Consider the following 12,894-nt stretch of genomic DNA (forward strand, 5'->3'; position numbering starts at 1 on the left):
AAAAAATTTGCAGAGGCCAAAATAGCTGCTAAAAAACACGGATACCAATATCTTCCTTTGCATCTGAAATGATTCTTCATGAATCTAATCTTCCTCTGCATATTCAATGTCTAACCACAAGATTCCTAAATGATGATGATGTCATTTCATTTCACAGAGTTCATTTTCTTAGAGGCAGAAATATAAATATGCAGCTCCTCAGCTTTATCTAATCCATCTTTTTTATGTGCATTTAGTTTCCCAAGTATCACTGAGCCTTTCCATGATTTGATTGGCATGTATATCCCCTCCCCCAAACTACTCCACCTCACCTGCTAACCCAAATTGCTTATTCTAACTTTTCAACAGAACAGTTCTCATTTTATAGGCATAGAAATTACATCTGAAAAGAAAAAATTGACTAAAGCTGATAGACTGAGTAAACAAAACTGCTTCTTGATAAAAAACGTTTTAAACGTTTAAATTCATACATTTATTTGTCTCTGGCTCCTCCCTCCCCCACTTATTTGATGAACCTGTAGCTTCAGAGCTGTTTCCTTAAATATGCGAATGGAAAAAGTGAAAGGGTGAATACGGATTTAGACTATGTCAGGCTGGCTTTATAATTAATTCCACCATGATACATACAAAACGAGAAGGAATATTTGTTTGTTTGTCCGTATGACATTAGTCAGTGATTGGAAATATCCTTAAGATTATTTACCACAATCAAACACAAGGCTTGGGGGAGGCTCTTGAATACAAAGACTAAGTATCTATTCCACCCATCACAAAGCATTGCAATCAATAGCAGATTGAGAGTTCAAACATGAATTAGCAACCCCATATTGCCCCAAGCTAATAAGGGAGTAGTCATCCTGCACATGTGAAATGCTTCATTTCTCATAAAGATTATTTCTGGTGATTCACTGACTCACATTCCAACACATAAGCTTAAATTGCTTGTGACCCATCTCAAAGTGTTTCCAGAATTTTTTTTTTTAACAAACAAAGGCTCCAGGTATCAAAGATTAAAAGATAATAAAATATAATTCACCTCCACAACCTTTCTCCATGCAAATACCTTCCATAATACACACTCACTCTCAGCCTACCTCCTCCATACCTCACCCCATATGTGAAAGAGTAAAGCAATCCAGTAACAAGACCCAACCTGAATTAAGCATAACTTGTGGGAAAGTAGGAAGTTTCTAACAAGACCCTTCGTGTCCCACCTCTTGGTAGTCACACCCTTGTGTAAGACCTTCCCCTTGAGTAAGAGCTAGCCCTAGTGACTGGCTTCTAATGAATAGGATGTAACAAAAATGAAAATGTAACTGATAATAGGCTACAAATCCGCAAATGAATCTCTCCTACCTTGTCCATTCTCTTTTACTCTCTTATTCTGAGGGATGCTGGCCGCCTTGTTGTGAAATGGAGACATGGCAAAGAACTAAAAAAGGCCTCCAGCCAACAGCCAGCCAGACTTAGGCCCTCAGTCCAACAACCTGTGAGAAATTAAATCTTGCCAACAACCACATGAACAAATTTGGAAGTGAATGCTGTCCCCAAGTGAGCTTTCAGATGAGATTGCAGACCCAGCCAAAAGTTTTGATGTCACAACAATATGACTTTGAGCCAGCTAGGCTGCACTCAGATTCCTGATTCCAAGAAACTATGAGGTAAATCATGTTTGCTATTTTAAGTAGCTAATTTGTTATGCAGCAATGGATAATTAATACAATTAGTATTCAACTTGCTTTAAAAATATGATGTTTCAGGGGCACCTGGGTGGCTCAGTCAGTTGAGCGTCTGACCTTAGCTCAGGTCATGATCTCACAGTTTGTGAGTTCCAGTCCTGCGTCAGGCTCTGTGCTGACGGCTCAGCGCCTGGAGGCTGCTTTGGATTCTGTGTCTTCATCTCTCTCTGCCCCTCCCCCACTCATGTTCTGTCTCTCTGTCTCTCTCTCTCTCTCTCAAAAATAAACATTAAAAAAAAATTTAAAGATATGCTGTTTCATAAGCAAGACTAAAAACATAATGATTCTACTCACATTTGGCAGTTACATGAGTCCATCACTTGACCTGGCTTTAACGTGGGGGAAATGTTATTATGGGTAATTACAAATGCGCAGCAAACCCCTCAGAAGGCGGTGGGTCGAAAAGGAAGAGATATTACAGTTCCAACGTTTGACTCTCAGACAGTTTCAGTTGCCCTCTCCAGAGCCTGATACTCACTTTCAGTGCATCCCCTTCATTGCCTTCCACCACTTCCAGAATTAGAGCAGCCAGGATGTTAAAGCCTTGGCAGTAACCAACATTCTTGTTCCATCGAGCATAGGCCAAAAGGACCCGTTTTAACACAACCCTGTCCTGCTCAGCCTCCTGGCCACAGTAAGAACTGCAGCCTGTGCGGTGAAGATCCTAAAGAAGAGAAACAATTATCTTTTCTAATGGTTCCTTATTTTCTCTACAAAAAAAAAAAAAAAGCCTTTAGTTGTATCTCTGCTTCAGCACTAAATAGAATATGTATTTTAGTTTTTTATTATTTTTATTTTATTTTATTTTATTTTTGATTATTTTTCTAAGTTTATTTATTCTGAGAGGGTAGAGAGGGACAAAGAGAGAGGGAGAGGAAGAATCCCAAGCAGGCTCCGAGCTGTCAGCACAGAACCCATCATGGGGCTTAAACTCATGAAATTTGAGATCATGACCTGAGCCAAAACCAAGAGTTGGATGCTTAATCGACTAAGTCACCCAGGTGCCCCAACATGGATTTTAGTTTTTAAAACTATATATGTACCCTAGACACAAGCCAAAAACAATTTTTTAAATTTTCTTTCTCCTAACATTTTCTAATATGCAAAGATACATTTTTTTCCAGTTTTATTTGGATATAGTTGACTAAGGACATTTTCAAGGGGAATTTCAGTCAAATTTTTCTAAATTTCTTTCTAATTTTCTATTAAAGTTAAGTTGTTTCCAGAAGTGATACAAATGTGATTCAGAATTAACAAAAACTGCATTATAATTCTATATAAATTGACAGTTTCTTTTAATACTAGGTCTCAGATAAAACAACGGTCACTTCAATACACATATGATAGATGCTAACATTATTCCTTTCTCGAAAACACAATGTAATATTTACCTATTAAAACTCTAATATTAAGGAGAAAAATCAAAATAGCAAAGAATGCAATCTATATTGCAGAGAGACAGAAAAATTATTCTGTTCAAGACACAGAAATCTTTCTATCTAAATTGGTTTATAAATTTGTATAAAAAGGACAGAAACATTTGTTGTACTTTAATATTTAATGAGATCAATATATATCATTTAATAACTAAGCAGAGACTATGATTTTCATGAGCTAATGTCATTTTACTGACAGAGCATTTACTTCAATGAGAAAAACGAAACATTCTCTTAATAACATGATTGTTATAAAATGTACATTGCCTTAATTCACAATTTAAACAGAAAGAAAATATTTCAAATATGGAATACTTTGAGGCACCTGGGTGGCTCAGTCAGTTAAGCATCTGACTTCGGCTCAGTCATGATCTCACAGTTCAGGGGTTCAAGCCCCACATCGGGCTCTCTGCTGTCAGCGCTGAGCCTGCTTCTGACCCTCTGTCCCCCTCTCTTTATGCCCCTCCGCCACCTGCTTGTTCACGCTCACTCAAAAATAAATGAAAACATTTTTTAAAAATATATGGAATACTTCATTTCTGAGAAACATTCTGAAATTCCAAATAAAGAGCTGAAAGATGGATAGTGCAGACACTTTTAAAACATACAAAATAAAATTTTATAATTGTTTTCAACATTTGTCTGAAACAGACCAAGTTAGATCACATAGAAACTTCTTTTAGTTAGTACTTCCTCATGAGAAAAGTATCTTCAAATCTGCCAAAACCTTAGCCATCTTCCGGTGGCCAAAATTTATGAGACAACTTCCCTTTTAAAACCCTAGCTTAGGAGTACGTGGGTGGCTCAGTTAGTTAAGCCTCTGACCCATGCTTTCAGCTCAAGTCATGATGTCATGGTTCATAAGTTCGAGCCCCACGCTGACAGCACAGAGTCTGCTTGGGATTCTCTCCCTCTCTCTCTATCCCTCCACCACTCACACACGCACTCACGTGCATGCTCGCTCTCTCTCTCTCTCTCTCTCTCTCTCTCACTCAAAATAAATAAATAAGCATTAAAAATAACCCAACTTAGCATTACACTGTAATGAACTCATAAAATCAAAAGCCATGTGCTGGAGGTTTATGTAAGAAAACAGTAGTGGGATCAAATTGAATCAGCATCCTTGGCTTTTGGCAACAGGCCCTAATCAACTGTAATAATCCCAGTAGGCAAACCACAGCTGCCTCCACAGCTGGCATGAACCCTTGACCATCTGGTTCAAAGTAGACCCATCAATCTATCTTCATAAATTAACAGTTAAGGAATTATCAAAGGCCCTAATAAGAGCCCAATTATTTTAATAGGAAATATACTTAACTTTAAATTTCTCAATCTGTGACTTTCATGTAAAAATCCAGTTAACAGCACTGACCCATGCTAAAGAAAGTAAAAGAAATTTCAATCTCCTGTCAAGTAAGTTAGATAAGCAAGTAGAATATGAACAGAAACATTTTCTTCTTACTGCCAACATACAAATTTATGAAGATAAGATACTGTCAAAGTTCCCATTAAAAGGCTGTTAACTAATGAAATAAGAAAGCAGAAAATATATAGACATTCAGACCATAAGGTTTGATCCTCTATCCAGTAAACACCTGGCTCTTAGAATCTTCCTTTTAAGTCAGGACAGTAGGCCAAACTCAGGGGACTTACCTTGACTATCTGAATTCCCATGGAGTCATCATCAGGATTACTCCTTTCATTGAAAGTGAAGCGCATGGTTTTGTCCCAATCAATAGCTATACTGTGCAAATAATGATCTGCCAAGGTCAACCAAACCTAAAATATTAAGAGATAAAAAAGAATGCTACACTAAAATATATAATTTCATCCTTCTTTGTTAAAAAATAGTTATCACAGGGGTGCCTGGGTGGCTCAGCTGGTTAAGCAACCAACTCCTGGTTTCAGCTCAGGTCATGATCTCATGGTTCATGAGATCAGGCTCTGTGCTGACAGTGGGGAGCCTGTTTGGGGTTCTCTCTCCCTCTCTCTCTGCCCCTCCCCTGTTCACATGCACTCGTACATACGCGCACTCTCTCTCAAAATAAACTTTAAAAAAATAGTTATCGTATCTAACAAGAAAATGGGAACTGATCCTAGACCATATATAGCCCACTTGTAGAAATCAACTTTTCATTGAAATGTTTGCTGTGCTGAAGTGAACCAATTAGAGCCTTTCATTTATTGTTTTCTTTATTATTTGTTGAGCTTCTGCTACGCAGCAAGCAATGATCCGATCATTACGGATACTGTTAAGAGAACAAAAAAAAATTCCATTTTTATTTCAGTTCACTGGATTAGCTATATTATGTTATATACTTGTTAGACTTGACTCTGAATTGCTCTCTGTACATGGACACGAGCCACCTGGTCATTCATGGAGAATGGGTCTTTTTTCACCATGGCAGGGTCTCTGCCTTTAAATTATCCCTCCATCTCTCTCTCACACACACACACACAAAACTGACAACAGGGTCTTATAATGAAAAACATTTTTTTTTAATTAAATTTTTTTTTTACATTTATTTATTTTTGAGAGACAGAGAGAAACAGAGCACAAGTGGGGGAGGGGCAGAGAGAGAGAGAGAGACCCAGAATCTGAAGCAGGCTCCAGGCTCTGAGCCGTCAGCCCAGAGCCCGATGCGGGGCTTGAACTCACGAACCGTGAGATCATGACCTGAGCCGAAGTCGGATGCTCAACCGACTGAGCCATCCAGGAGCCCCATGAAAAACTTTTTTTAAAAGAGTTACTGGATATTTTTACTCCTTTGATTACTTTCTCCTGAAAAGCTGTTTCTGAAAGACTTTTAATGTATATTTTGAAGATGAAGAATCCCCACCTTCAAATTCTAGGGGTATTAAGACTAGGTATATAAATTAACATACTAAGAAAAATAAATAACATACTAAGAAAGCATTTCAAGTTTTGGCATTTCAACACAATTTAGCAGAAATAACACTGATCAATATCTCCAGCCAGATTTTTCTTCTAAGCATCACAATCATATATCCAAATGTTCACCTGACACCCTCAATTTAGATGTCTAATAGGCATTTCAACCTTAACAGATAGCAAACCAATCATCTAATCTACCACTGCGTCAACTGATACATGCATGCATATGAACACACACATCTGCCCCTTCCATCTGAGTAAACAGTAGCTCTAACTTTCCAGAAGCTCAGGTCAAAACCTTGAAGTCATTGTTGACATCCCTCTTATACCTTATATTCAACCTAACAGGAATTCTTGTCAACTCGGCCTTCAAAATATATCTAGAATTTAATCCTTTTTTCCATCTCCACTACTGTAACCCTGATCTATGTCTTGCCTGAATTATCACAAGTTTTCCATTGATCGCCCTGTTTCTGCCCTTGTCCATATCATCAAACCAGAGAGGTCTGCTCACAATGTAAGTTGTGTGCTGTTACTCCCTATCTCAAAACTTCCCAGTGCTTCCCATCTCAGACTGGGCAAAAGTCCTACTATGGCCTGTAAGGTCCTACATGATCTACCATCCTCTGACCCCATCACATTTATCTCTATGACCCTCCCTCCAATTGCATTCCTCTTTGTTCACTGGGCTTCAGCCATCCTGGTTATTAGCTTTTGTGATACTCTAGCCTAAGGGTGTTCCCTCTCTTTGGAGTTCCCTTCCCCAGGTAGCTGCCTCACCAACTATTCAAATGTCACCTTGCTATTTAAAATTCCACCTCCTTACTTCCATTCCTCTCCCCTCAACTCTCCTTATTTCTTTCTCTGCCTTATTTTTATGCATGACACATCACCATCTGACATACTTTATATTGCATTCCTTGTAAGCTCCATGAGGCCAAAAATTTTGGTCTGTTGTTTTCCACCACCACCCCCACTCCCTGTATCTTCAGTACCCAGAACAGTACCTGGCACGGAATAATCAATAAATACTTATTAAATGCATAGATAACGAAGAAAGACAGCTTTCAAATTACTAACCTAGAATATTCTTTTGGACATTTCAGACATTTTAAAGAGGAACGGAGGGCTGATCCTTTTGTTTTGAGCCCTATGCATCCTCCTTACCTTTCTCCTCCATTCCTTTGGTATTCCTGTTGATAGTCTGCAAACTGCCTTGAGAGCATCGTACCACTAGGAGCACAGAAGAAATATTGGCAAAGTGATACTGACCTGGATAAGCATTTTTCAACTTGTTTCCTATTTTGACATCCACAGAGTATGATAAAATTCATATAGCACACTAAGATAAACAGAGTTTCTTTCAGCCACATATAAGTACTCCAAGCCCTACCCCCACCCCCCACCTTAGGTACTCTTAACACACCTGTGACCCCTGTGCAGTACACACACAATGATTGGGAAGCTCTGGTTCAGAAACAAATACATGTATTACGGATTCAAAATAATAGATATTTGGCTTTTTTAATTTTTTTTCACACTTGCACCATTAAGAGAAAGTACAAAATTTTTCATTGCAAGTATAAACTTGGGCCACTTGTAGCCTCATAAGTTTATTTATAATTTTAAAAACTGACTCATCTTATGCATGTCAAAGTATAGGCTAATTTTCCCACTTTGAGAATATATCTCAGTGTGCCCTACCGATACCCCAAAATAAGAGTATTTTCAAAACTAAAAAAAAAAAAAAACAAAGTTACCTGCTGAAAACCATTCTGACCTAAAGATGGCTCAAGAGTGAACTTCAACTTTGTGTCAACTCCTAAAACAAAAATATACATCTGTTATTTTGGAAATAAATAACATGTTAGATCAAAAATAAAATTAAAAATTAACCTGATTCTACTGAATCATTATAAAATTTTTAAAACATGTTTTTACTAAATTTTAGTCAATTTTGTTAAGATAAAAGGTAATAATATTACTTTTTTAAATAAAAAATATCCTATGGCCACTAGAATGTAGTTTAGCACATAGAATGGTGGCTTCCACAGTTGTTCGGAGCCGTGTAAAAACAAAAACAAAAGCATGACATCACAGGCTTGGAGTTATTCAGACCACCACTCAACTCTGGTCCCTAGTGTCAAACAAATTATTTAACCTGTCTCAGTCTCAATACTTTATCTTTAAAATGAGGAATAATATCTACCTCAGTAAATTAGTATGATGATTAACTATAAATCACCCAGCAAAGTATAATTAATATTTATGAAACTTATGAAGAGAATTCTCTACTTACAGAATTTGTCTTAGAAAAGACATTTACGTGAACTAAGTTATGAAGGAAACTTCAGTGAAATATCAAAAGTTATCAAAATAATGTCATTGCTTTCTCACTTGTGGAATAATCCATTTTAACAATCTTATTTGGAGATTTTCATGTACCTTAAAATTCTATGATACATTTACTCACTGAAGATAAAACAGTTTGTATGTTTAATTACAGACTACAAGCTAAAAATATAACTATAGATAACATAACTATTATTTAAAGTTATCTACAACTTTAAACAAACTTGACTAAAATCCAAATCTATGGAAGAGAATAAATGGGAGAATATATCAAGACAATGTATTTATAATACATAAAGACTTTATGCTACATTCATACTAGGCTTTTATTCAGAATTCCATGTGAGAAGTATGTGTTATTGTCCTTGAAATGAAATTACATGACAATTTTTATTCCCACATAAATTTTATTATTTTTTTAATGAGCTTAATTTTTTTAACTTTATTTATTTTGGTGGGGTTGGGGATTGAACCCATGAACTGTGAGATCATGACCTGAGCTGAAACCAGGAATCTGACATTCAACCAACTGAGCCACCCAGGCAATCCCTCCCATGTAAATTTTATTAAAAACAATTAACTCTGAAAATGCTAGATTTTTCTACAACTTCAAAATGAATTAAATCATATTTCAAGTCACTTTTTTAGACTTATTACTTAAAAGTTCAAGGATCAAGATATACCAAACATTATTAATAGTATTCAGTTTTACAATTTATAATTGTCATTTATGACAATATTTTTTCTCAGATGTTGATTGCAGATTAAGCATACTGAAAACTTCCCCACAACTTCCAGTAGTTAGGAATTGGTATGTAGATAGAAACAATTTTCAGAATTTAAAATTACTATAAGGTAGACTTAAAAAAAAATCATATATATATATATATATACATATATACACACATATACATATATACACACATATACATATATATACACATATATATATATATGTATATATATATATACACATATATATACATATATATATGGATAGGCTCCTGGGTGGTTCAGTCAGTTGAGCATCTGACTTTGACTCAGGTCATGATCTCACGGTTCGTGGGTTCAAGCCCAGCATTGGCCTCTGTGCTGATAGCTCAGAGCCTGGAGCCTGCTTCCAAGTCTGTGTTTTCTCTCTCTCTCTCTCTCTCTCTCTCTCTCTCTCTCTCTCCGCCCCTCCCCCAGTCACACTCTCTCTCCTCTTTCTCTCTCAAAAATAAAATAAACATTAAAAATTAAAAAAAAAAAAACATATATATGGAGTCAAGAAACTAGAAAGAGGTATGTATGTTTTGCCCAAGCCCATGACAGTATGCAGATATCCTTCTTGGGAGTTCTGGGAAGAGTACTGTGAATACATGATTTGGGTCCTAGATTTCTGAAGTCAAGCCGTGATAAAGAATCCCAGGCATCCAATCAATGCCCTGATACTTCTTTTCAAAGATTCAGGGCCACAGGCATATTCTGCCTAAGCAGATAAGATTTCCTTCTCCAAAGGTCTATCAAGTACCCCCACAATTTCTCATCTCTCTGAGATCGTTTAAATGAAGTCCTGCTTCAGTGCAGAGCAATGATACAACGGCCACAAGAGTGCCTCCAGCTGGAGCGAATGATTTAAGGCAGGATGAAACACACTCCCTTGTGAGGTTGCTGTCCAGACGCGGGGTGCTGAACGGAGGAGCATACATACTCATGACTTTTGCTTTAACAAAGACAAGGATATTCTGTCCAGCGCTGACTTATTTCAACCGACCTGACAGTTCTGGATTCCCTGTATGTATGACCGAATATGCTCCCTTTGCTTTTTCAGAGCACCTGCTGGGCACCAGGTGCTGAAACCTGCTGGGGTTAATCTAAACCACAACTATTTTCTCATGATCTAGAATGAGTCACAGGATTTAACTGGAATTGATCATTCACCACCTGCATGCGATAGCTGAAATCAGGTCATTTTCTCCTCTTTTCTTCTAAAGCAGGGGAGAAGGCTTATGTTTCATCTGATAGTCACGGCTGTTCCGGATTCAGAAATATAAAACACTTTTAACGTGGAAAGGAAATTTTTTTTTAAGGGTAAAGGCAGATGGTGAATAAATACTACAGTCTCTGCAATTAGACACTTCCACGGGGAGAAAAACAAAGAAACCACAAGGTTCGTAAAGGCAGTCACGCGTTCCACCCTTTGGGGCTCCGCGCCTCGTCAGATTCTCTCCAGCAGCCTCAGGATAGCAGGTCCCCGGTGGCGCGGGGTGGGGGGTGGGGGGGGCAGGGGCTGGGGGAGGACGAACTCGCCTGGAACCCCGCTGGTGCCACGCTGGGGACAAGTGAGCGCTAAGCACCGGCGAGAGTGCAGCCGGCTCCCTCTGCGGCCACCCTTTGCCAGAAAGCTCTGTGCCCAGGCACCCGCGCCAGGCCCATAAAACCCCGGGGAGGGATGCCGGGTGGTGGAGCAGACGCGGAGTTATGCAGCCTAGAGAAGCAAGGATGTGTAAACACAGGCTACCACCATAAAGGGCCTAGCCTAGCACACAAGGCGCGCTCCCGGACTTTAGCTGTAAGAAAGGATCTCTACTTGCAGGAGGGTTTCCTGCCCGCTCCCCAAACGGACACACAAATTAGAGGCTCCAGGCGAACTGACCCTAGCACTCACGCCGCGGGGACACTCAGGAAAATGCACCCGATTTTTCCTTCGCAGCCGCTGCCTCCCCCTTCGACCCCAAGAGTCAAACATTCTCCTTTCTTCGCCTCACACACCTTTCAAGACGTGGCTTCCAGTGAGCCCGAAGCACAATTGGTTGCGCGGCCTCTGGCAGCCCGGGTAGCCGCCAGCACTTCCCCACCACGCGGACAAGGCCGAGCGCACCGCTCGCCTTAAGCTCTGGGTACAAACAGGGCTAGACCGCGCACAAGCCACAGGGTCGGGACCCGCGGGCAACCACCGGGAGCAGCCAGTCCTCCCAGCCTTGGGAGGCCGCTGCCCGCGCCCAGGCCTTCGTCCGCGCTCTTCCCTCCCAGACCGACCCAGCCCCGCCCGCGCCGAGCCGCGGTACCCCCGCACCGGGCGGCCCGCGAGCGCTGCCCGGTTTAGGCGGAGTTCAACTGAGGCAGAGGCACCAGTCCGGGGCGCCACGCTACTTTCCAGTGCCCCATCTGCAGCCCCGGGACCTCACCCGGCTCCAGGGTGCAGAGCAGCCGGGGCGCGGTCCGAGAAATACAGCTGCGCTTTTTGAGCACATTGCTCAGAATGGTGCCCACGCCTCCGCCTCCGCCACCCTGCCGCTTCAGGCATCTCCCTCCGCGCCTCAGGGAGCCGGTCAGCTTGTCCTGCCGCATTCGAGAGAGCCCGGGGCTCCGGCGCGGCCACCGTCCGCCTGGATCCCCGCCGCCCTGCCGGCGTAGCGGTTCCGCGCGCGGGACTTAGCGAGTCTCCTTAGTCGAGGGGCCCTTGGGAGCAGCGAGAGTGCGGCGGGAGCCCGGGGGTCGAAGGGACCTGCGAAGCACCGCTGGAGCCACCGAGCGCGGGGCGGTCGGCAGGCATCTGCAGTGCGGAGCCTGCACGGCTGAGGCAGGAGAGGGCTTGGGGCGGGGAAGGGGGCGGGAGCGAGCGAGCGAGCGCGCGGGAGATGAAGGCGGCGCTCCCGCCCCCAATCCCGGCATCACCATGCGCAGGCGGGCGGCCCTAGCTCCAGGGCGGCCTCAGCTCCTGAGCGCCCGGCGGGCTCCTGGCACCTGCGCCCAGGAACCGCAGGACTGCGGAGCCTGGAAACCCCAGAGTCCGGGAGCCTGGGAACTGGAGAGCGGCCAGGTGAACAAATGCGCCCCGGGACCAGAAGCTGCGGGAGACTTCCGCGCTTTTCCCAAGATCTGGGAGGGGCTGGAGGGTGGCACCAAAGACAGCAAGTCTCAGGTGCAGAACACCAGAGAGATTCAAGTGCCCACCTATCCGGGCAGCTTCAGAAGGGACAGTCAGCCGAACGCAGGACGAATCTGGCAGCGTGGCAGAGAAGCTGGCAGGTGATGAAACACAAGCTTCATCCCAAATGGTGTTACACAGTTTCCTGGCAGCTTAGAGAGGCATGGAAAGCGCGTAACACCGAATAATAATGGTTGTTTCTCTTGGAAGAACAGGCTTCAAGAAAAAAGAATTGTTCACATTTAAAAGCAAGTTTTTTTAAGTGCCCCCTCTGTCCAGCCATAGACTTAAGTAGTTTAGAACTATTAACTATCATTACTATTTAAAAAGGGGGGGGGGGGGAGGGAGTCATTCTTAAACTATGACAGTCACCCGTGGAATATTAATCATAAAAATGAATGAGGAATAAGGAAGGAAAGGAGATAGGAGGAAATACAGAGACATTTGTATTTGCTAATATTTAGAAAAGGAATACTACATGGATAAAACAACAAAAAAAGTATTTATGTGAGAGGGAACAGTGTGGAAGAAAGAGGAATGGAAAACAGACTTCTCTGG

At 41.5% G+C, this 12,894-nt stretch overlaps 1 protein-coding gene across 4 annotated transcripts in view; it reads right to left on the reverse strand.

Moving 5' to 3' along the window:
* Positions 1 to 12,894, reverse strand: part of TBC1D30 (TBC1 domain family member 30) — an 85,307-nt gene that overhangs the window by 29,472 nt on the left and 42,941 nt on the right. For 2 of the 4 annotated variants that reach the window (XM_019455007.2, XM_019455008.2), the window contains exons 3-6: positions 7,832 to 7,893; positions 7,239 to 7,304; positions 4,829 to 4,954; positions 2,218 to 2,403 (exon numbers count right to left, since the gene is read on the reverse strand). In XM_019455007.2, coding sequence (XP_019310552.2) covers positions 2,218 to 2,403; positions 4,829 to 4,954; positions 7,239 to 7,304; positions 7,832 to 7,893 — 440 coding nt within the window. Of the gene's footprint in view, positions 1 to 2,217; positions 2,404 to 4,828; positions 4,955 to 7,238; positions 7,305 to 7,831; positions 7,894 to 11,593; positions 12,041 to 12,894 lie in introns of those variants that run through there. The other 2 variants (XM_019455009.2, XM_019455010.2) reach the window with 2 other exon arrangements.

This window comes from Panthera pardus, unplaced genomic scaffold (assembly GCF_024362965.1).
Source record: "Panthera pardus isolate Hobbes unplaced genomic scaffold, ASM2436296v1 HiC_scaffold_6, whole genome shotgun sequence".
In the NCBI taxonomy this organism is placed as follows: domain Eukaryota; kingdom Metazoa; phylum Chordata; class Mammalia; order Carnivora; family Felidae; genus Panthera; species Panthera pardus.